Source organism: Macaca nemestrina, chromosome 18 (assembly GCF_043159975.1).
Source record: "Macaca nemestrina isolate mMacNem1 chromosome 18, mMacNem.hap1, whole genome shotgun sequence".
Classification (NCBI taxonomy): domain Eukaryota; kingdom Metazoa; phylum Chordata; class Mammalia; order Primates; family Cercopithecidae; genus Macaca; species Macaca nemestrina.
The window spans coordinates 12,632,169-12,656,877 of NC_092142.1; the positions used below are offsets into that span (position 1 = coordinate 12,632,169).

The 24,709-nt window shown below is 46.5% G+C and overlaps 1 protein-coding gene across 6 annotated transcripts in view; it reads left to right on the forward strand.

The window, feature by feature from the left end:
* Nucleotides 1-24,709, forward strand: part of LOC105467916 (sorting nexin 29) — a 590,024-nt gene that overhangs the window by 269,595 nt on the left and 295,720 nt on the right. For all 6 annotated transcript variants that reach the window (XR_011616096.1, XM_071083656.1, XM_071083659.1 and 3 more), the window contains one exon: nucleotides 24,178-24,284. Coding sequence is in view for 5 of the 6 variants with exons in the window: in XM_071083656.1 (XP_070939757.1) it covers nucleotides 24,178-24,284 (107 nt within the window). In the remaining variant the exon portion in view is untranslated. The remainder of the gene's footprint in view (nucleotides 1-24,177; nucleotides 24,285-24,709) is intronic.

Below are 24,709 nucleotides of genomic sequence, written 5' to 3' on the forward strand. Positions count from 1 at the left end.
GCCTGGTGCGTCCAAGGAACAGCAAGGAGGCAGCAAGGCAGAGAGGAGGCGGAGAAGTTACACAGGCTTTAGGCAGTCGCATCCCCTGGGGCCTGGTGAGGTTGGTAGGCAGGGAGGCTGGCCACAGGTAGGAATGAGAAGGGGGCCACTGGAGGACTGTGAGCAGAGGAGGGACTGCCTCTGAGTTAGGATTTTAGAAGTTTGCTCTGTGGAGGAGAGTGTGGGAGCAGGGGTGGAGGCAGAGAAGAGCTGGTGGGTGGTTATAGGAGCCCAGGCATGAGGCAGTGGTGGCTGGGACCAGATGAGGAAGTGAGAATGATAAGAAGTGGCCTGTCCCTGGCCTTGTGTGGATGCTGGAGCTGGAACGATTTCCAGGAACATGGGCTGTGAGGTGTGAGTGACAGCAGTGCCTGTCATGGGCCAGGTCCTGTACTAGGCCCTCGGGTTGAAAGTGAACAAAACAGATAAAAGATTCCTGCTATGTGGAGATGGATTCTAGCTAGGGGGAGACAGACGACAATCAACATCAAGATCTACAGGTAATGGCCTGAATGACTGTCTCCCACCTCTGCTTCTCTCGTCTCAAGCACTTGCCTGGCACATGCTGCTGAGGGGCAGGAGGGTTAGGGAACAGCTCCTGAGTGAACCCCTGAACATGCCTCTAGAACCACTAGACCCACAAAAATGACCCAAAGACCTAGATGCTTCCAAGGCATTGTCCCAAGCAGCCAGAAGGGTGTGGAGGGAGGCTGCTAACCACGATGGAGATGACTCTGTGGGGGCCGAGCGGGAGCCTGGGTCCAGGCATGCTGAGTGTGAGCTATTGGAACCTCTGCGGAGAGACAGAAGGCACGTGTGTCTCAGGAGTTCAGTTATCATGCTGGGGCCCACAGTACGGAATGGAACACATTGAGGGTATTGAAAGCCCCAAAGCTGGATAACATTTCCGAGAGAGTGAGTGTACGTGGGCCAGGACTGAGCTCTGCGACCCTCCCACGTTAAGATGTGGAAAAAAGGAGATACCGGCAAAAGAGATGGAGAAGGAGGCCAGGCGCAGTGGCTCACACCTGTAATCCAGCCCTTTGGGAGGCCAAGGCAGGCAAATAACTTGGGGTCAGCAGTTTGAGACCAGCCTGGCCATCCCTGTCTCCACTAAAAATACAAAAAGTGAATCAGGCGTGGTGGCACGTGCCTGTGATCCCAGCTACTCAGGAGGCTGAGGCAGGAGAATTGCTTGAACCCGGGAGGCAAAGGTTGCAGTGAGCTGAGATTGTGCCACTGCACTCCAGCCTGGGTGACAAAATGAGACTCCATCTCCAAAAAATAAAAATAAAAATAAAAATAAAAAATAAAGATGGAGAAGGACTGACCAGGGAGGAGACTAAGAGCATGGGGTCCTAGAAGCCGTGTGAGAGTGTGCTTGCAGGAGGGAAAAGCCCAGCTGTGTTGTGGCTGCCGATGGGGTAAATGAGGCAAGTGCAGCTGGTTCCCTGAGTCATCTGGTGGCAGCCAGTGGACTGCAGGGGTGAGGGCCTGAGTGCAGAGCGCTGCTGAGAGAATAGGAGAGGGGCTGGAGTCGGGGAGTGGAGACAACTCTTTCCAGGAGTTTGGCTGCAGACAGGAATAAGGAAATGCAGCAGTAATGGCAGGGATGTGGAGCAGGAATGGTTTCTTTCCATCAACTGTATTGAAGTATCATTGACAAAAACTGTGTATCTTTATGGTGTACAATGTGTTGTTTTGATCTATATGTTATGAAATGATTAAATCAAGTTAATAAACATATTCATCACCTCACATACTTTTTTTTTTTTTTTTTTTTGGTGATGAGACCATTTAGGATATAATCTCTTAGCAATTTTCAAGGAAACAATCCTGTATTTTTTTATTTTTTTGAGACTGAGTCTTGGTGCGACGCCCAGGCTGGAGTGCAATGGTACGATCTCGGCTCACTGCCACCTCTGCTTCCTGGATTCAAGTGATTCTCCTGCCTCAGCCTCCCAAGTAGCTGGTATTACAGGCACCCACCACCACGCCTGGCTAATTTTTTTTAGTAGAGACAGGATTTTGCCATATTGACCAGGCTTGTGTGAGCCACTTTGTTTTGCCAACAATCCAGTATTCTTAACTATAGCCACCGCGCTATCCCCTAGCCCGCCAGAACTCATTCATCCTGCCCAACTGAAGCTTTGTACTTTTTGACCAGCATCCCCCCATCACTCCTCTGCCCCGGCCCGAACCTCTGGTAATCACCATTCTGCTCTCTGCTTCTATGCTTGACTTTTAATATTCCGTATGAGTGAGAGCATGTGGTATTTTGTCTTTGTGTGCCTGGTTGAGTTCACTTAGCGTAATGTCCTCCAAGTTTATCCATGTTGTCACAAATGACAGGATTTTCTTCTTTTTTAAGGCTGAGTAGCTTTCCATTGTGTATATATGCCACATTTTGTTTATTCATCTGTTGATGGACACACGTTGATTCTATATCTTGGCTATTGTGAATAGTGCTGCAATAAACATGAAAGCACAGATAAATAACTCTGACATACTCCTTTCATTTCCTTTGGATAAATACACAGTAGTGGGATTGCTGGATCATATGGCAGCTCTATTTTTAGTTTTTTGAGGACCCTCCCTGCTGTTTTCCATAACGGCTGTGCTAATTTACATTCCTACCCACAGTGTACAAGGTTTCCCTTTTCCCCATCCTCACCAACATTTATCTTTCTTCTGTTTTGTAACAGCCATCTTAACAGGTGTGAGGTGCTATCTCATTGTGGTTTTGATTTGCATTTCTCCGATGATTGGTGATGTTGAGCAGCTGGTCATACACCTGCTGGCCCTTTGGATGTCTTCCTTGAGAAATGTCTATGTGCAACCTGTGTCCATTTTTTAATCAGGTTATATTTTCTTGCTATTGAGTTGTTTGAGTTCCTTTTATATTTTGGATATTAACACCTTGTCAGACCTATTTTGCAAACAGCTTCTTCCATTTGGTAAGTTGTCTCTTCACTCTGTTGATTGTTTCCTGCGTTTTGTTTTTGTTTTGTTTTGTTTTGTTTTTGTGATGAAGTCTCACTCTGTCACCCAGATCTTGGCTCACTGCAACCTCTGCCTCCCTGGTTCAGGCGATTCTCCTGCCTCAGCTTCCTGAGTAGCTGGAATTACAGGCGCGTACCATCATGTCCGACTAGTTTTTGTATTTGAGCAGAGACGAGGTTTCACCATGTTAGCCAGGCTGGTCTTGAACTCCTGACCTCAAGTGATCTGCCTGCCTTGGTCCCCCGAAGTGCTGGGATTACAGGTGTGAACCACTGCGCCCAGCCTCCTGAACATTTTTTTTGAAGAGGGAGAGTCAGCACTCAGCAGTTGTTTATGAAGCACCTGCTATGTGCCAGGTACCAGGCTACTGTCTGACTTAAAATGGGGAACAAGATAGAGTTCCTGGGTATATGGAACTTCTATTTCACTGGGAATCATGGTGGAAGAGGCAGGAATGGCCACTGACAGCTCTGCTTAGTTCCACATGCTCACAACCATTTGTCTACTGGCCTCCTCCACTTGGACTTATGATAGCTAAAGCAGAACATCTGCTTTTCCCGCCAAACCTTCAATTTCTCCCCGGTCTTCCCCATTGTATTAGTTTTCTTTTGGTGTGGCAACAAATGACTGATAACAAATTATCTTACAGATTTGGAGGTCAGAAGTCTGCCATGGATTTCAATGGGCTGAATGAGGTGCTGGCAGGGTTGTATTCGTTTCCATAGACTCTAGGGGAGAATTCCTTTCCTTACACTCCGTTGTTGACAGAATCCAGTTCTGAGTAGTTGAATGACTAAGGTTCCTGCTTCTGGTTGGCTCTCAGCTGGGGGCTGCCCTGAGCTCTGGAGGCCCCCAGAACCCAGAACCAGCAATGGCATGTCGAGTCCTTTTCATTCTTAGAATCCGACTTCCTCTTCTCCTGTATCTCCTCTGTGGTTGTCTTCTGCCATCCCTCTCTTCTGTTTTCAACTGGAGAGCATTCTCTGCTTTTAAGGGCTCACATCATTAGATTGGACTCGCAAAGGTAATCCAGTATACTCTCGTATCTCAAGATCTGTAACTCTCATTATATCTGCAAAGTCTCTCTGGATATGTGCGGTAACATATTCACAGCATCTTTGTGGCATGGGCATCTTTGGGGGCCATTCTGCCTACCATAAGCATCTCTCTCTCTCTCTCTTTTTAAGAGAGACAGGGTCTTTCTCTGCCACTCAGCCTGGAGTGCAGTGGCACAACTATAGCTCACTGCAGCCTTGAACTCCTGGGATCAAGCGATCCTCCTCCCTCAGCCTCCTGAATAGCTGGGGCTACAGGCATGCACCACCATGCCCGGGTTATTTAAATTTTTTTTTTTTTTTTTTGTAGCATCAGGGTCTCTCTGCATTGCCTAGGCTGGTCTCAAATTCCTGATCTCAAGCAGTCCTCCCACCTTAGCCTCCCAAAGTGCTAGGATTACAGATGCGAGCCACCGTGCCCAGGCCCCACTCATAAGTGCCACCACTGGGTTGCTCAAACCAGAAATCTAGGAGTCATCCTGTGTTTTTTCGCAGGCTTTGTCTCTCATTTACAATCCATAGCCAGTCCTGCCAGTTCCAAAATACACCCTGGAGATGAATGGCCATTTATGACTGTCCTCACTGCTATCGCCTGGGTCAGGCCCCCAGAGACTCTTGCCTGGGATGTTACTGGAGCCTGGAGCTGGTCACCTGCTTTCCATCCTGTCTCCTGTGTAGTCCACTCTTCACACAGCAGCCAGAGTGATTTAGCAATCAGCAAACAGATCACAGCTCCCGGCTCCGCTGATGAAAGGCCTCCACCGACTTTGCCTCATCCTGAGAATAAGATGTGAAGTTTCCCCCGCAGCCCCCAGCCCTATGTCATCTGCCGCCACCCGCCATCCCGCTCTGACCTGTCACCTCATCTCTGTGTGTACCTTCTGTCAGTCACAGTGGCCTTTCTGTTCCTGGAAGAAGTCCCGCGTTCCCATGTCATTGCACTTGCCATTCCCTTTGCCAGAACATTCCCCCATGATGGCCCCACGACGGAGCTTCGAGTCAGTCAGTTCTCTGTGTGGTTGAGGTCTCCCCACGGAGGCCTAGCCTCCACGTCTGCAGGAGCTCTCCTGAGGCACCCTGTCCGGTTTATGTTTTGCATAGAAATTGTTACTCCTGGAAATTCTCCTTACTTATCTGCTCATTTGCTACAAGCCAGATGTAAGTGCTCAGCAGGAACTGCCTCTCATGTTCCACTCCCCACGGGTTCGAGGGCCCTGACCCATGGCAGTCGCTCACCATGTATATACTGGGGCAGCAAATGCAATGGTGGCATCAGAATTCTAGAGCCTTCTTGGAGAGTGAATGGTATTTCGCCGCCTTTCCATCTTAGTAGCTCAGAGGAAACGTGGGACTTGTAAGGGTTTGGGAGGTAGTTCCTGAATCAGACGTCTCCTCTGTTAAAGGTGCCTGGTGTGGAAAGCGTTGTTATTTTTTATCTGATATATAATAAGACACCGAGGAGGACTTCCAGCCTCCCTTGGGAAATTTCCCTGAGTCTCTGTCAGAGGAGGACTTATGTCTTGTCTCATTCTCTGTCACTATGAGAGCCTGGTACAAAGAGATCCTCCACAGACGAGTTGTTCCATCCACAGACAGAGCTGGATTCAGCCCTCTGGCGGGAGTGCCATGCCTCCCTCCCCAGATTCCCCCTCCTCTCTCTCCTGCCCTCCACTTACCCAGAGCTTCCTTGCTTCGGGTTCCTAGACATAATTAAGATTATCTGGGAAGTTGTCTAGGCTGTACATAATCTCTGTGGGCTTTCAAAATAGCCTCTAGTTTGTCATTTATTATACCGTTCCGAATATGTCAAGGTCTTCTCACATGGGGGAAAAAATGCACTCAGCTTCCAGGTGTACATGGGGATCGTTCAAACTACAGTATGGTCACAGCTGGGCCACCTGGCTGTTCATTCTGCCCCATCTTTGAGAGGAGGCAGCATTAGCTCTGCTGACTTGGTGTGGCCGCTGGCTAAGAGTCTGTCCTCCTCCTCTCTGCCCCTGCCTCCAGCTTGAGCAAGCCCTAGTTTGCTGGGTAAGGGGGATGCTAGAATGTTTCTCTGCCTCCTCCAGCACACACCCCCTAGCTGACTCCCCGCAGCTTTTGTGAGAGCTGTGGCTCAGAGGACCAAGGAGCGGATTGAAGCCAGCCCAGGGTCACGTGTGGCTTTATGGATGAGAGCCCTTGAATATGATTGTTTTCCCGTTTTCTGATTTTTCTTATCTTTAGGACATTTTCTCATCGCCTAATGCTGGTCTTCAAACGGTAAGGTACATCGAAATCACCCTGGATAGTTATGAAAATGCAGATTCCTGGCCCTCATCTCAGATCTACCGAATTCATTTCTGGGAACGGAGACCCACGAATCTGCATTCTGACAAGTTTTCCCCTTCTCTCCCAGCCCTCCCCATGTGACTTTGATGAGGGTGGTTCAGGGTCCCCCTTTGAGCCATGCTGATAAAATGGACCTCTCTGCTCGGGTCACCGCCACATCAAAGTCCCTGCCGACCTCTGATCCCCTGCGTCCTCTGCCTCTGGCCCATGAACTCAGCTGCTCAGGTCTTTGCTGCTGCCGATGTGCGGCGTCCTCCGCTCTTCTCCTCTGTCTCCGCAGGAGACAGCTGCCACATTGAGGCTTCTCGAGCTCTTCCCTGTGACCCCTTTTTTCTCTCCATTGTGACCTGACCCTGTGGCATTCTTCAGAATTCATACGGGAAGTGAGCTTTCAATGTGATTTCTTTTTTAAACGTATCTTTTTTTATCCCCTTGAAACGTTAGACTTTGCCTTGACCTTGGGTTTCAGGGATGATGAGTCGTCTTCTGCTGATGCTACAGGCGTCCTTGTTCCAGCCTTGACATTGTTTTCCTTGTAGGTTCCCGGAACAGGGGTAGATTCTGGATTACCAACGTGAATTGTGTGAGAATTTTTTTTTTTTTTTTTTTTTTTAACTTCTCCTGTTAACATCTGCCTTCTCATCCTTCATCTTTTGTGTGCCTGGTGCTCCTTGAGGGCTTTGTATTCCTGGCTTTGGGCTTCGTTCCCATGCAGCTTGAGGCACTGGCCCGTGTTATCTGTTGTTGTCCAGAAGTCTCGCCACAAAGCCCACCCCCTTGCAGATGATTTGTCTTCGCCTTCTGAGCTTCTCTTTTCTCTCATGTGGGGTGGGGGCATCCGTGTCCTCCTGGTCTCTTGGCGCGCATTCCACTTTCTGGTGCCTTTCTCCTTCTGCTTGTTCTCCGGGGCTTTCTCAGCCAGGTCCCTGGCTGGAGTGGATGTTTGCTCTGAGCTCAGGTCTGTGCAAGTGCCCCCATCTGGAGTGTTTGCTGAGCTCGGGTCTGTGCACACGCCCCCGGCTGGAGCGAGTGTTTGCCGAGCTCGGGTCTGTGGACGCGTCCCTGGCTGGAGTGAGTGTTTGCTGAGCTCAGGTCTGTGCAAGTGCCCCCATCTGGAGTGTTTGCCGAGCTCGGGTCTGTGCACATGCCCCCGGCTGGAGCGAGTGTTTGCCGAGCTCGGGTCTGTGGACGTGTCCCTGGCTGGAGCGAGTGTTTGCCGAGCTCGGGTCTGTGGACGCATCCCTGGCTGGAGCGAGTGTTTGCCCAGCTCGGGTCTGTGCACGCGAACCCGGCTGGAGCGAGTGTTTGCTGAGCTCGGGTCTGTGCACGCGGACCCGGCTGGAGCGAGTGTTTGCCGAGCTCGGGTCTGTGCACGCGGACCCGGCTGGAGTGAGTATTTGCTGAGCTCGGGTCTGTGCACGCGTCCCTGGCTGGAGTGAGTGTTTGCTGAGCTCGGATCTGTGCATGTGCCCCAGCTCTGCTTTGCTGTTTGTCGTTCATCCTCTGGATCTTGTTTAAAAAGTGAATGTTAGAACTAAAATTGACTCAAAGTCTTCCCCTTGGTTTGATAAATGAGGAGACTGAGGCTCTAGGAAATGAGGTGGCCGTTCAAGGTCACAGAACACTCCCCAGGAATTTGTCAGCTATCAAAATTTCAACTGCATCCCCTTTGACCCAGCAGCTTCATTTCTAGAAGTCCATCCCAAAGAGATACTTAAGCACATGCACAAAGAGACAGGCACGAGGCTATAGATGGTGGTGTTATTAGAATTGGGATCAATAAAAGGCTGGTGGAATAGATTGTTGGTTTGATCCTAAAATGCAGCGATGACAACACGGCTGGTCTGTGTGCACTGGCGAGATGCGAGCGCAGACCTGGCATGGAGTAAGAGGTAGCAACATGGCAAGGTGTGCCATTTGTCTCTGATAGAAAACAAAACCAGTAAGAGTACACAAACCCGTGACAGTGGTGAGGAGGCCAGGGCGGTGATGAAGGGTGACCTGCACTTTCTGTGCTCTGGACTCAGGCATTTGAATTGTTTTTTTTTTTTTTTTTTTTTTTTTTTGAGACAGAGTCTGGCTCTGTCGTCCAGGCTGGAGTGCCGTGGCCAGATATCAGCTCACTGCAAGCTCCGCCTCCCGGGTTCACGCCATTCTCCTGCCTCAGCCTCCCGAGTAGCTGGGACTACAGGCGCCCGCCACCTCGCTCGGCTAGTTTTTTGTATTTTTTAGTAGAGACGGGGTTTCACCGTGTTAGCCAGGATGGTCTCGATCTCCTGACCTCGTGATTCGCCTGTCTCGGCCTCCCAAAGTGCTGGGATTACAGGCTTGAGCCACCGCCCCCGGCCTGAATTGTTTTAATACAGATGGCATTCACAAACCATGCAGTCCACATGTTCTAAGTGTACAATTCAGTGGTTTTCCATGTATTCAGAGTTGTGCAACCATCACCACTATCCAACTCCAGAACGTTTTGATGAGATCCTGTTCCCATTTGCAGTCACTCCCCTCTCCCTGCAGCCCTTGGCAACTATGAAACTACCTTCTGTTTCTATGTATTATTTTTTGAAGGCAGTAGACTCAGCTCCTTCGTGTGCAGAATGGGAAGCCAGATGAACTGGATCAGAGCGTGTGAAGTGCTTGCCATGGTGCTGGGCACTTAGTCAGCCTCCGGTTAAATATTAACTGGTGGTGTTATCATTATTGTCATGTCCTCTCTTCTTGGACAGTTGTCCAACTTTATTTATTTATTTATTTATTTATTTTTGAGACAAGATCTCACTCTTGTCACCTAAGCTGGAGTGCAGTGGCACGGTCTCGGCTCACTGAAACCTCTGCCTCCTGGGTACAAGCGATTCTTCGACCTCATCCTCCTGAGTAGCTAGGATTACAGCCACCATCACGCCCAGCTAATTTTTATGTTTTTAGTAGAGACAGGTTTCTGCCATGTTGGCCAGGCTGGTGTCAAACTGCTGACCTCAGGTGGTCCGCCTGCCTCGGCCTCCAAAAGTGCTGGGATGGCAGGCGTGAGCCACTGTGCCCAGCCCCAGCATCTTGAATAGTTGTATGGACCCCATGAGAGAGAATGAGCTTTCTAGAAATCTAACAGGTTATCATACAACTTGTTGGCCTTGTTGGGATTTATACCCTGTCCCTATTCCTTGATTTGCAGGGGTCTGGCATATGTACAAGGGCCATACACATTTAAAAATGGATATATATTTTCCTTGCAGTGAACATATATTACTTATATAATTTGAGAAAATAACTTTTTAAAGAAATAAAGAGAAAACATTATAAAGCCATGTTAAATGCACCTTGTTAGTTGGATGGCATCCCTAGTGAGAGTGACAAATTTTTTCTTCGTTTATATATATATATGTAAATATAATATGTGTGTGTGTGTATATATATATTTATTATTTATATATAAATAAATTTTTTTTTTGCCAAGTTTTTATAGTAAGGCTTAAGTGAGGTATTGGTCAGTAATTCAGTCAGGAAGGAATGAGAGTCCAATCTGTGGATGTTTCATGGGTTCTGAGAAACTAGATGGAGTTTTTGCCCTTTTGAAGCTTCTAATCTAGGTAGACGGTCAAGGTCATGATCTGATGTTCTATTAATGACTCCAGCGCCCTCCACCACCATTGCCATCCATGGAGCATGCTTTCTGGACCAGGCACCCTTCTGGTTGATTCAGCCCTTCCTCGATGTCTCCTCTAATGTTAACCTGCAAGAAAGGTGTGATTATTCTCTTCGTTCTGGGCAGGAGACTGTGTGCCGGGCAGCTGAGCCCTTTGCAGAAAGTGGCTGAGCTGGGATTTGAACCCAGGTCTGTGTGGCTCCAGCCCTTGTGCCTTTTGCAGTGTCATGTCCTCACTCTGTTGACATGCATCGTTTTTTAGCTGCGCCATATCTAACTGCCTGTGGTATGGCATAGAGTCCGAGGATTGAGGCAGTTCTGTGAAATCCTTTGCATGGGCTTTTGAAATTCCAAGATTCTCTTCTTAAGGGCAGGTTGCACAGTAATTTCCTGAGGAAGGCTTTGTTCCATAAACCCAGGCCTTACAAACAAGCAGTTTCCGCCTCTTATATGTATAACTCTGCTGCTTTAAGAATGAATTGCAGAAGTCACATGTGCTTATTGCACCAAATAGAAATGCTTCACAGGGCCGGGTGCTGTGGCTCACGTTTGTAATGCCAGCACTTTGGGAGGTTAAAGCCAGAGGGTTACCTGTGGTCAGGAGTTTGAGACGAGCCTGGCTAACATGGTGAAACCCTGTCTCTACTGAAAATACAGAAATTAGCCGGGCGTGATGGCAAGTGCCTGTAGTTTCACCTACTTGGGAGGCTGAGGGAGGAGAATCTCTTGAACCTTGGAGGCAGAGGTTACAGTGAGCCAAGATCATGCCACTGCACTGCAGCCTGGGTGACAGAGCGAGACTCTGTCTCAAAAAAAAAAAAAAAAAAAAAATAAAGTAAATAAATAAATGCTTCAGAGGTTTAGGATGAAAACACTTATTATCTATTGCCCTCCATACCACAGGGCACAACAGTTAACAGCCTGAGTGTGTCCTTTGTGCTCAGACCACCATGTACATACCTGGATGATATCTTTCCACTCTCACCAAAATAGAACCATACTACATGCATTTCTGTTACTAGTTTAATTTTTGAACCCAGATACATCTGCTGTTTGGAATGAACTGTTTTTTGTTTTTGTTTTTGTTTTTGGAATGAGCTGTTTTAAAACAACATTTGGGGTGATCCATGATACCCTGGCCCTTTGCTGACAAGCTGACACTTCCTTTTTTGAGTCTGTAGAGTGCAATTAGGGCCCAGAGTTCTTTGGAGCAAATACTTCTGCACCACTCGGTTGAGGGCAGGAAATCACCCTGTCTGGCACAGCTTTCCGCGTGTTTTATTCCAGCAAAGAAGTGGTTTTCACTGTCACAAACTACTTTTCACTTAGAGGGAGGAACACAGCCTCTCCTGGGCTCCATCACGTGAGCAGGTGGGACTGTGGCTGGGGAAGGGTGTGATGACAGCTTTGAGTTTATGCAACAGCCATTCCCAGCTGTCCCCGTGCATGCGTTATATATTTAGCTGATCTCTTGGAAGAGAGATGCAGCTTCGAAACAGGTGAGCAGATTTCTCAGGAAAGACACATGAGACATGAAACTTAATGGAGAGGTGTTCTGATTTTAAAAAGAGGGCAGGCTCTCACTCTCGCATTTGTTTTTTAAAAAATTCTCATATTGGCCAGGCACAGTGGCTCATGCCTATAATCCTAGCACCTTGAGAGACCAAGTTGGGCGATCACTTGTGCCTAGGAGTTTGAGACCAGCGTGGAAAACATGGCGAAACCTCAACTCTACCAAAAAAAAAAAAAAAAAAAAGGTACAAAAATTAGCTGGGTTTGGTGGCACAGGCCTGTAGTCCCAGCTACTTGGGAGGCTGAGGTAGAGGATCACCTGAGCCCGGGGATGTCGAGACTGAAGTAAGCCATGATTGTATCACTGCACTCCAGTCAGGGTGACAGTGAGAGACCCTGTCTCAAAAAATAAAGAAAACTCTCATATCTTTGACACTTGACGTGAGAATGGAAAGTAATTTCTGTTTTTCTCATGTTTAATTCTTCCAAGAGTTACCGTTATCCCCATTTTACAAATGAGGAAACTGAGGTTCAGAGAAAGGAAGTCATGAGTCCAAGATCTGCTAGTTAGTGACACCTGTAGGGAAAAACAAATTGGGGTTTTCTTTTTTTAAGATAGAAACAGGGTCTCACCATGTTGCCCAGGCTGGTCTTGAGCTACTTGGCTCAAGTGATCCTCCTGCCTCAGCCTCCCAAAGCACTGGGATTGCTGGCGTGAGCCACTGCACCGAGCCCCAAGTTGCTTTTCCTTTTATACTCACACCACTCTTAACACACCATTTCTACTGTCATGTGTGGGGGAGTTTCCTCCACGCCAGGCAGTTCTCCAACACCAGCCGGGCTCCTTACCGTTCAATTCAGTTCTGACAGGACCCCATAGGGTAAGCTCTTAGTCCCAGGACTGCCCCTACTTCAGATGCCAGTTGCAAGTCCGTGTTATCACCTGTGCTTCTGACCAACTAGCCTCTCTGGAGACCATGCAGCAGCCCCCATCTACCAGTCATCTCGGTAGCATGCAAAACACCACCTGTCACTTGGGGGATTCCAAGGGACTTTGGAAGCTGTATGCCAGCAAATGTTGCAAAATCAAATAGATGTATTTCCTATTATGAATTACAGTGTCACTGTGACAGAGGCAAGATTTGAACCCAGGGATGGCTTGTGTCTCTGCCTACACTATTGATCATCTGCAATTGTCCATCTGTGATAGAAAAAGAATATGCCACTCAGACAACATGGTTCTTGGTCTTGGTCTTGGTCTTGGTCTTGTTCTTGAGGGATACAGTCAAGTCTGTATTTTTTTTTTTTTTTTTGAGATAGAGTCTCACTCTGTCGCCCAGGCTGGAGTACACTAGTGTGATCTCGGGTCACTGCAGCCTCCACCTCCTGGGTTCAAGCGATTCTCCTGCCTCAGCCTCCTGAGTAGCTGGGATTACAGGTGCATGTTACCATGCCCAGCTAAGTTTTGTATTTTTAGTAGAGATGGGGTTTCAGCATGTTGACCAGGCTGGTCTCGAACTCCTGACCTCAAGTGATCCGCCCACCTCAGCCTCCCAAAATGCTGGGATTACAGTGAGCCAAGTCTGTACTTTTTGGGTAGTGTTTTCTTGGCTTGGAGATCACTGGAGCCCCTTGCTTTTTAGTGGAGAATCCATTACCTGGGAAGTAGGTTTGTATGATGTGTTTTTAAAGCATTCGGTTTCAACTTTTTGGAAAGGTTAAAGTTTATAGTTTTCTTAAATCATGAGTGGACAACCAAAAATGTTAGCATGGGTATGAGAGAGAGAGAGAGACAGAGACACTGTGTGTGTGTGTGTGTGTGTGTGTGTGTGTGGCATGCAGGGGAGTAGGCTCCCTTTGGTGTTTAACACATGGCCTTGGATGTCTGTCCCAAGTGGGGGATTTTGAAATTAGGCAGGCTGGGGTTTGCATCACTGGTTTCATCATTGACAGGGTTTTCTAAAAACTCAGCCCTCCATTTTCTCAGCTCTGAAATAGAGATTTCATGCCGTGGTGTTTGAAGCCTCAAGCGGGACTGTTAAATTGTCCAGGCCGTGCTGTGCTCCTGGGGGCCTATAGGCAGTAGCCCCTTAGCACCTTTATGGCTGCCTGTGGATTTGGGTTTGTGCTGGAGCCGGAGACCACGGCAGGGCACTGGAACCTCCCTCACGCTGCGGGAGCAGCCATGTGTGCTGAGCTGTTGACCAGGGATGTCCGGGAAGAGCAGCACAACTGGAAGGTGCTGTAGCTGGAGGCTGTTGGGTAACTGCATTCCTTGCAGTGGAATGGCAAGTTATCTCTTGGAGGGAGATCTGAGCTGTTCACTTCCTGGGTTCGACCTCCCAGCCTCTGCACGGCATATACCCCGTGGAGTGATCCTTAAAAAAGACCAATCATCCCACTTCTTCTGAATCCTCCAGGGGCTGCTTGTTTTGCTCGGAATAAAATACCATAGCCTGCAAACCCTTCCTGTCCCCTCTCTGTTCTCATTTCCTGCCGATGTCTCCCTCCTTCGTTTGTCCTTTAGCCACGCGGGGCTTCCTCACTGTTGGTAGAACACATGGGTGCCCACCCCAGGCCCTGTGCATTTGCAGTTCCCGGGAACGTTCTCTCTAGGGCTGTGTGGGGCTCACTCCCCTGCCTTATCCCAGTCTCTGCTCAGACAGCGCCTCCCTAGAGAGGCCTTTCCTCAAACCTTATTTAACTAGCATTCTCCACCGTCATTTTCTCATGCTTTAACTTCCTCTAGCCCTTCTCCTGGCCTGGCATATTAAATAGTCACTTCTTGGGTTTCTGAGTCTCCTCACTGGAACGTCAGCTTCTTATGGGCACTCACCTTTCCCCCTCTTGATATATCCCTGTATCTCTAGTGCCTGGTACCTGGCAGGTAATAAACCTTCAGTAGCTGGTTGTGTAGGAACTAAATGAAAGACTTGCCCAAAGTCATCCCTGCTAAGCGGTGGAGCCAGACTTTGACTCCCAGGATCTGTTTCACTGCAGAGCTCCTGGGTCTTGTTGCCCGTGTTTCTCCCTTTGCCACAGTGAGCGCTTGAAGATGGTGGATGTTACTGTTAGGAAGACCATTTCCTTTGTTGGAACTCTGTGGGTACCTGGTGTCTTGTAGACATCATTGGCATCTGACTTGGAAGGATCCTTTCTCCTTTGGAACTGTAAAGTGTCCCAAATTTCCTTAGACACAGAACCTTGCCTGTTGTTATGGGACCTGGGCATACCTCATTGTGTGCATTCGAATGTCCTAGGAAACCATCTCTGAATTTAAAATGATTCTTTATTTTCGCCAGCAGCATCTCACGCTGTTTGCATCTGGGTCATGCTCAGCTTGTTCACATTGAAAGCAAAACAGTAACCTCATCATGCTGTTTGCCATGCCGCTCTCCACGGTCTCAGAAGTTTCACTTAATTTAGACAGAAAACCCTGTGTGTTCTCTGGTGCCTGCTAGCAAGCCCAGCACTGTTTCCACCTATTTTAGACAACTTAACACAGATACCCCCAAACAGATACGGCTGGCTGCGATGAGATGAAAAGTTATGAATGTTCTCTAAGTTTAGATGACCTGCTGATGGTACTGACGAACCCACAGCTTTTTCTGGAGCATGAAAATTAGTTCTTATTGAACATCAGTGTCTGTATACTTCTACCAAACCCAGTCTCCATGTCTATTTGAATGTAGAGAGAGAAGGCTTCTTGTTTTTGCCAAATCATTATTTTCCCATTTGGAGTGGAACTTTTATAATTATGCCATCAGGGAGACACAGGAGAAAGTTGCTGACTATTCAGAGTACAGGCAAGTAAGTAGAGAGCGGATTTTTCCCGTGAATAAGGTAGATGTTAACTAGGTTGATTGGCTCAATGGGAAATCTCAGTTAATAGCATCACCATCTTCACATTTGGCACGAGATTAAAATGGCCAGGCTGCATCCTGCTTGGAGGCTCCAGTGAGAGTCTGATGTGAAAGTACTGTGTGATCTGCAGTGCTATGTAAATAAATTGAAGCAGTATCATTATTTTGATTTCTGTGACACCCCGTTATATATGGATATAGTTTTCAAATTTTAATTAGAAAATTGGAAATTAAATGCAGCCTTTCTTTTTGCTTTTTGACCTATCTTTCTATTTGAGCTTTTTAAGCATAAAGTAAGTTTCTGATTGAACATGGAAATATCCAGCCATATAGATGAAAGCTTCTGTCTTCTTGGATTCCAGCGGATGTACTTTTCATGCAGTCCTTGACCAGGGCAAAATATAAAGTTATGAACACTGTCAAGGTAACTCAGAATATGGGCAGAAATTGTTAATGCATTTCAGATTGCATTGCTAACCAGTGTCTTGAAGCCTTCTGTTTTTGAAGTCACTGCGAGCTATCATCGACATGAATAGATAAGTATGTTTTTCTCTTGGGGTATTAAATTGTCGTTCTTTCCATTTTATTTTACATTATTATTATCATTATTTTGAGATGGAGTCTCACTCTGTTGCCCAGGCCGGAGTGCAGTGGTGCAATCATGGGTCACTGCAGTTTCCATCTCCCAGATTCAAGCGATTCTCCTGCTTCAGCCTCTGGAGTAGCTGGGATTACAAGCACACACCACCACGCCCAGCTAAGTTTTGTATTTTAAGTAGAGATGGGGTTTCACCATGTTGGCCTGGCTGGTCTCGAACTCCTGACCTCAAGTGATCCACCCACCTTGGCCTCCCAAAGCCCCAGAGATTACAGATGTGAGCCACCATGTCCAGCCCCATTCTTTCAGTTTTAAAACTCATAGATCACCCTCAGGGAAGATGCAACTTAGAAAAGTTGTAGTTTGATCGGTTGCAAATGTTTGTATTTATTGTTTAGATTTGACTTTCAGAATTCGGTCACAATTGATTCTTTACAAATTGATTGGTTTATTGGGGGCATGTGCAAAGAGTGTAGAATGGTGTTGTCATCTGTTATTTTTGTCTCTCAAATGACTTGACATTACTCAGACTTTAATTGTGCTGCCTTGCTTAATACCCAGATGTTGTTTTACTCCCAAGGCAAATGAACCTTCTCAACTTGAAAATAAATCTGATGTGCTTGAATGAATTTAGCCTCATGGGATGAATGGCCTCTCACGACTTGACCCCCCATACTCACCTTTGTGAGAGGTGGGAGACGTCTAACCTGTTCAGTCAATTCCCTCACTTTGTAAATATTAATCCTTATGCTGTCGAGCAACATGGCACATTTACTTCCTAGTTTTTTTTTTTTTTGTACATGTCATCTACATGGAATGATATCACCATCTCTGTAACTTCACGGTCTAACTCAGTCTAATTTAAAGTGGTCTCTTGGCTGGGCATGGTGGCTCATGTCTGTAATCCCAGCACTTTGGGAGGGCAAGGCGGGCAGATCACCTGCGGTTGGGTGTTCGATATCCGCCTGGCCAACATGGTGAAACCCCATCTTTACTAAAAATACAAAAAATTAGCTGGGTGTAGTGGCACGCTTCTGTAATCCCAGCTACTCAGGAGACTGAGGCAGGAGAATGACTTGAACCAGAGAGGTGGAAGTTGCAGTGAACCGAGATCGCACCATTGCACTCCAGCCTGGGTGACAGAATGAGACTCTCTCAAAATAAAAAAAATATATAAAAATAAAAATAAATAAATAAATAAATAAATAAAGTGGCCTCTCAAGAAGTAACTATGGAATGGTTAGAGACTCTACATTAGTTAACTATTGTGTAACAAATTACCCCACAGTTAGATGACTTAAAACAACGAACATTTACTATCTCACAGTTTGTGCGGGATAGACAGCCTGGGTGTGGCTTAGCCACATGCCTGGCTCAGGGTCTCTTCTAAGGCTGTATCAAGGTGTCAGTTGGAGGCTGCAGTTGTCCCAAGGCTCCACTAGAGGAGGGCGCACTGCCCCTCGTGTGGCTCATGGGGGCTGTTGGCTGCGTGCATCGGTTCCTTGCCATGAGATTCTCTCCGTAGGAGAGCTCTCTTGTATAAACGTATAAATGAGAGTTCTCTTACGGACCTCATAAGAATAAATGAACAAGAAAGGCCACCTCACACAGAAGCAGCAGGCTTCATAACTTCATCTTAGAGGTGAAACCCCATCTCTTCTGCCATAGTCTGTTTATTAGAGGTGAGTCAACAAGTCCAGCCTATGCTCAAGGGGTAGGGATTATTTAACAATGTGAATACGAAGGGAAAGGGGGCGTTGGGACAATCTTTGTTTTTTTTTGTTTTTGTTTTTTTTTTTTTTGAGACACATCCCACTCTGTTGCCCAGGCTGGAGTGCAGTGGTGTGATCTTGGCTCACTGCAACCTTCGCCTCCTGGGTTCTCCTGCCTAAGTCTCTCAAGTAGCTGGGTTTACAGGCGTGTGCCACCATGCCCGGCTAATTTTTGAGATTTTTGCATTTAAAAAAATTTTAAAAATTTTTGCATTTTTAGTGGAGACCAGGGTTTCACCCTGTTGACCGGGCTGGTTTCAAACTCCTATCCTCAAGTGATCCGCCTGCCTTAGCCTCCTGAAGTGCTGGGATTCCAGGCGTGAGCCACTGCACACTGCCTGGGGTCTATATATGAAGCTGCCTACTGATGAGGAAAGTATGATATAGTTAGGCTTAATTTTGTATTATTTCATACATGGAATTGAAGTTTTTGGCATGCTTGCTAAAACAACCAGGGCAGCGAGGAGGTCAGGTAGTTGCTAGGGAAGGTTGCCTGGCTAGTTGCTAAGAGAACTTCTATAAATTCATGACTGTTCAGGGTCTTTCCCCAAGGCTTCAAGGTTAAAAAGCTTATTTCTGCATCTCTACCACCCCGGTGTTGAAGGTTGCTGATTCTTCTTAAATACAGTCATAGAGGGGCTAGTGCCTTGGAGACAGGAGCCTGGTGACTTGGGGATAGGAGGCCAGTGGCTTGATTGGACTTGAAGCGGATTGAATGAATCATGATGAGCAGGACTTCCTTGCAGAGGGCAGCAGGCTGGGCCTGGCCAAGATGAGGAGATCATTTGGAGTCAGGGGCAGAGCAGGGCTGTGAGTCTGCCATCTTGGGTATATATTAGCGCCAGGCTCTGCTGAGCAGCTGTAGCCAGCTTCAAAGTGCGGTGCCTGCCAAGGCATCTGTCTCCTGGTTGCCCTGCCGATGGGCTCCTCTGCTCCCTTACCTGACTTTTCTAAGTCCCATGGCTAAGGGCAGGCTCCCCTCAAATTCTGATTACATAGTTTACATATCAGTAACATATAATCATAGTTTACACATAATTTTGTTTGTGTCTTTAAATCAAAACTTTGCAGGCACATAGATAAAGTCATTGGTTCTCTTAGCTTTATTACAAAAGACAGGAGGCCTCTGGCTGTCACCGTCTGCCACTTCCCACCCTTCAGAAGCCCCTCTTTGAAACTTTGCCACTCATGCTTTGGGTTGTTGCCTCCGTATCTCTGGTCAACATGCCTGTTGCCACGTTTTTATTTTTCAATTGTGGGAGTCACCTATTTCTCGTTGTGGAAGAGGAAGGGTAACTGTCTTTGACTGCTCCACCTTCAGAAAACGCACACGGCTCCACATCCTCTGGCACAGTCGTATCCTCATTTTGGTTAGATCAGTATTCAGTGATTACATTATTATAACTGGAAATGCTCTCCACAGCTGTGAGATGCATGATCGTTTTTCCTGCACGATCTCTTGATTTCTCTGGTGTTAATACTTAATTCAACTGCACGTTCGTCCTCAGTGTGTAAATCCCCCTGGTACATTCAGGCACTTCAAGCTGCCTCCCACTTGCACCCAAGGTAGTCTCTCCTGGTGCATTCTGGCCTACTCCAGCCAGAACTCTGCTGCTTGTGGGCCCACATTCTCCACTCAGTTTTTTTCTTAACAACTTTCTTGAGATATAATGCACATGACATACAGCTCACCCTTTGAGAGTACATAATTTCAGTGGAGGTTTTTTTTGGGTTTTTGTTTGTTTGTGTTTGTTTGTTTTTAAGATGGAGTTTTCCTCTTGTTGCTCAGGCTGGAGTGCAATGGTGGGATCTTGGCTCACTGCAACCTCTGCCTCCCGAGTTCAAGCAATTCTCCTGCCTCAGCCTCCTGAGTAGTTGGGGTTACAGGCGCATACCACCATGCCTGGCTAATTTTTGTATTTTTAGTAGAGATGGGGTTTCACCATGTTGGCCAGCTGGTCTCGAACACTTGACCTCAGATGATGCACCCACCTGGACCTCCCAAAGTGCTGGGATTACAGGTGTGAGCCACCACCCCCTACCCTCAGTGGTTTTTATATTCACAAACTGTGCAACCATCACCACTCTCTAATTCCAGAACATTTTTGTTGTGCCCCAAAGAAACCTCATACCCTATAGCAGTCAGTCTTCATCCCTCCTACCCCCAGACCCTGGCAGCCAAGACCTATGGACATTTTGTGTGCGTGGGATTGGGTAATCTGCAGCCTTTTGGATCTGGCTTCTTTCTCCTGGCTGAATGCTCTCACGGTCTATCCGTGTTGCAGCGTGAGTTGGCTCTTCAGTCCTCTCATGTCTGAATAGAACTCCCCTGCATGCCTAGACCACATCTTGTTGACTTACCAGGTGATAGTCATTTGGGTTGTTTCTGCTTTTTTGTTACTATGAAAAGTTCTCTGGCTCACTTTTGTGTCAGATCCCCTATATCTTTACAATTCCTAGATTTCTTCTCTTCTTTAGGTGCGAGGTAAAGTTTCTGCAAGGACACGTGTCTGAAAATGCTTTTATCCTGCCTCTCACGTGGCTTGCCTGGGTATATAATTTAAGGCTCGAAATCATTTTTCTTCAGGATGTTGAAGATGTTTCTTCATTGTTTTCTAGCTTTCCGTGTTGCTGTTTAGAAATCCTACGCCATTTCTAGTTTTTATCGTTTGTAAAAATTCTTCCTCTACTTCAGAAGTTGGTAGGCTGTGTTCTCTGTCTCCTGTGTTCTGAAGTCTGTGAGCGAGGCTTGCTTTTGTCCATTTTGCTGGACATTCATTGAACTCTTCCATCCTGCCCCTCGTTTCTGTTGACTCTGAATTATATCTTTGCTTTCCTCTTCTGTGTGTTATCTTTTTCTCCTTTCTTGATCTCTTCTCATTTGGACTTGTAGTTCTCTCTCCCCGCCCTGTTTTTTTTTGGGGGGGGGGACAGGGTCTTGCTCTGTGGCCCAGGATGGAGTGCAGTGACACCATCTCAGTTCACTGCAACCTCTGCCTGCCAGGCTCAAGCAAGCCTCCCACCTCAGCCTCCCAAGTGCCTGGGACTACAGGCACGTGGCACCACACCGCACTAATTTTTGTGGTTTTTGCAGAGGTGGGGCATCGCCATGTCACCCAGGCTTGTATTCCATTTTGTTATTCGTTGCCTCTTATTTTCTGGAAATTTTGCTACCCTTTCCCTTATAGTCCCTGTTCTGTTTCTGCTGTTATAGTTCACTCTGTAAAAGGGCTTTTGTGTGCTTTGTGTTTTTCTTTTTCTCCTTTTTTTAAATATCTCCCTATTCTTATTTCATGACTACACTGTCTCCTCCTCTCTCTCTGGAAATATTACCAACAGTTTGCTTTTGAAGTGTTTTCCCTAAATAGTCTCTCTTTCCTGCAAGTTGCTTTTCTCTGTTTATTCCTGTCTCAATCTTTCATCTCAGTCTTTCATAAAGTTCTTAGGTGCTTTTCTCAAATGGGAGGTGATTTCTAGATGTCTACGGAGGTGTTGGAGTGCGATTAGAAATTGATTCGAAGCTCCATGAACACTGACTTTGGGCCTCTTGGGGTGATCTGGCTGTGGCATTCCACTGGAGAAGTACCCCTGGTCTCCAAAGCTTTTTCAGATTCCTGGGAGAATACCTTTCCCTTCCCTGGCTTAGAGGCAAATGCTGTCTGCCTGCTATTCTGGGAATGAGTGGGGCTGGGGAGAGGGAAGAAGAATGGGAGAAGCTCAGAAGTTGAGTGTGTGTTACTTTTCTCTCTCCACTAAAAAAATAGAATACCCCAACCTCAACTCAGTCCAGACCTACCGCGTTTTCTCCAGAGAATAAATATGTATATTCTGCTAATCGCTTCTTAAACAGACTTTTAAAACCTTTCTTTCGCTTTCTAGTCCTGTGTTTACCCTCACTTCCAGAGGTGTCTCGTGCTAACAATTCATTAGCCTTTTGTGAATCATTCCATTCTCATCAGATATTATTTTGGTGGCACGCATGTTTATTTAGGAATGAAATTTTCTCTGGCCTGTCAAGTTACTTATCAGTCATCTACCTGATTCTCAGCTTCTGTAATTTTGTTGTTTCCTCTCCAATTCTTTTTTTTTGAGCGATGCCTTTATAAAAACCCTTTTTTTTTTTGCTTTTATTATTGTTTTTGACACGTAATAATTGTACGTATGTATGGGGTAGTGTGTGATATTATGATACATGTATACGAAATTTAATGATCAAATCAGGGTACTTACCATATTCATCATCGCCTCATAGGAAACATTTTAATTTGCTTTTTTTTTTTTTTTTTTTTTGAGACAGAGTCTTGCTGTGTTGCCCAGGCTGGGGTGCAGTGGCACGATCTCGGCTCGCTGCAGTCTCTGTCTCCCTGTTTCATTTGATTCTCCTGCTTCAGCCCCCCCAAGTAGCTAGGAATACAGGAGTGTGCCACCATGCCCAGCTGATTTTTGTAGTTTTAGTAGAGACGGTTTCTCCATGTTGGCCAGGCTGGTTTTGAACTCCTGACCTCAAGTGATCCGCTCGCCTTAGCCTCCCCAAAGTGCTGGCATTACAGGCGTGAGCCACCGAGCCCAGCCTCAATTGACAGTTTAATGGGATTTTGAGAGGATGTGAGTGTAAATTACTGTATTCAGGCTCTCATCTTTACAGAGTTCTTCACAGTTTTTCTTTCCATAACTATTCGGGGTTATCTGTTGTGATCGGGTCACTGTGTGCATTTGTGGCCCAGGATTCAGGGCTTCTTTCTGCATGTTCCCTGCTGTCACTCATGGCCTTGAGCCTTCGTCAGGCTCTAACAGTGCGGCCCGAGGAGGCTTAGCCGCCTGGCTTAGTTGCTTCAGTTTTGACTCCTGGTTTTGCTCAGCCTTACTGACTTTCACCTTCTCCCTGAAGGCTACCCCTGTCACTGGGGGGCTAGTCTCAGATCGTTGTTTAGCCTCACTGCCCGCTCCATACAGCTGATAGGGCATCCAAGGGGGTTCTTGTCCCTGAACACACAGGAAACTGATCCTGCGTCGTCGATGCTTGTTTTGAGGCTTGAGGGTAATCCGCGTTCTTAAACATGCTGTGGATCTTTTTCTTTGCCCTTGGTGTGGGAGGTCTTCCCTGTTCTTGTTTCCTGCTTTTCTTGGAACTATCTGGTTCATTCCCAGTTCTTCTTTATTTGCTCTTCGCTACAGAGTGGGCGTATATGGGCATATACGTAATCATGGAAACACTACTCAGAGCCGTCTGTGCCCATGCTTGCTCTGACCTGGGAGCCAGTCTCTTTAACATGTCTTTTGCATTGACGTTCTGTGTTGGTTTTCGAGTTTTTCTAGAGGTTTTCTTGCTGTCATCCTAAGTATGGTTTACAAATGCTGATCCTTGGTTTTTCACATTATTCTGACCCCCATTAGTGCTCCACAGCTGGCTGTGGGCAGGCACTACCTCACTGGATCACTTTTTTGTTGTAGAAAAGGAAACTTAGCAAATATAAAAGATGTAAGTGGACTGAATGCAGTGGCTCACCCCTGTAATCTCAGCACTTTGGGAAGCCGAGGAGGGAGGATCACTTGAGGCCAGGAGTTCAAGACCAGCCTGGTCAACATAGTGAGAACTTGTCTCTACAAAAACTAAAAGAAAAAAAAAAAAAAAGAATTAGCCTGTTGCAGCAGGGGTATGCCTACAGTCCCAGTGACTTAGGAGGCTGAGGCAGGAGGATTGTTTGAGCCCAGGAGTTCGAGGCTGTAGTGAGCTGTATGATTGATTGTGCCACTGTACTCCAGCCTGGGTGACAGACAAGACCCCATCTCAAATGAAACAAAACAAAACCTCCACCCGCCCCCCCCAAAAAAAACAAAAGAACAAATGTAGGCTCTTATGTCTTGCCAAATCTGTCAAAACATTGCCTGCTTTCTCCTGAAATGGAAAGTAGTGACAAGATTATTCCTTGACTCCTGTGCTTCTATCTCATGACAGTTCTTGCATTTTAAAAATACAGCTTAACGCTTTTTTTTTTTTTTTTTAAAGTGACAAAGTCTAATTCTGTCACCCAGGCTGGATGACATTGGCACAATCATAGCTCATGGCATCCTAGACCTCCTGGGCTCAAGCAATCCTCTCCCCTCAGCCTCCTGAGCAGCTGACACTACAGGCACACACCACCGTGCAGGCCTTATCACTCGTTTTATTGTACTAAGGTGAAAATGTCCCATTGTTGAAGTAATTAGTAAGTGTGTTTGTGTGTGTGTGTGTGTTTTTTTTTTTCTTGAGAGCATTTTCAATCTGAAGTCATCTGAGAAAGAAGAATTTTTTCTTTTTTCACTGGGAGAATAGTTTTCGATACTGTTGAAATATTTATGACATGTCTCTCTTTCTCTAAAGTTGTGCCAAATCTTTGGAGTGTTGATGGAGAAGTTACAGTAACTGAACAGAAGCCGGGAGAAATTGCTGAAGAACTTGCAAGCTCCTATGAGAGAAAGCTCATCGAGGTAAGGCCGGTGGAGTCTGCCTCTTTGTTTCTGATGTTGGCTGCTTTGGAGACTTTCCAGGATAAGCCCAGCCTGTTCTAAAGACACGTGAGCAAAACAACCAAACAACTCCTCAGCCCCACAAAACAAAACAAGACCAAGTCAGTGTGCTTTATAAAGAGAAGTATGAGCTGATCCTTTGAAACATATCACTTAATTATTGGAAATTTCTGGCACTTACGATAAGGAAATAAGAGAAAAATATATATGTAACATTAAAAATGAAATAATTGTAACATTTGGAGATGAAAACAGGAGAGAATATCGCATGCACCTTTGTGCTGTTAAATGTGAAAATATGGATGAGGTGAACTATTTTTCAGAAAACACATTCCTTATCAGAATTAATTGAAGATGAGGCAGACTGGTCAAAGGGAACCCCTCGC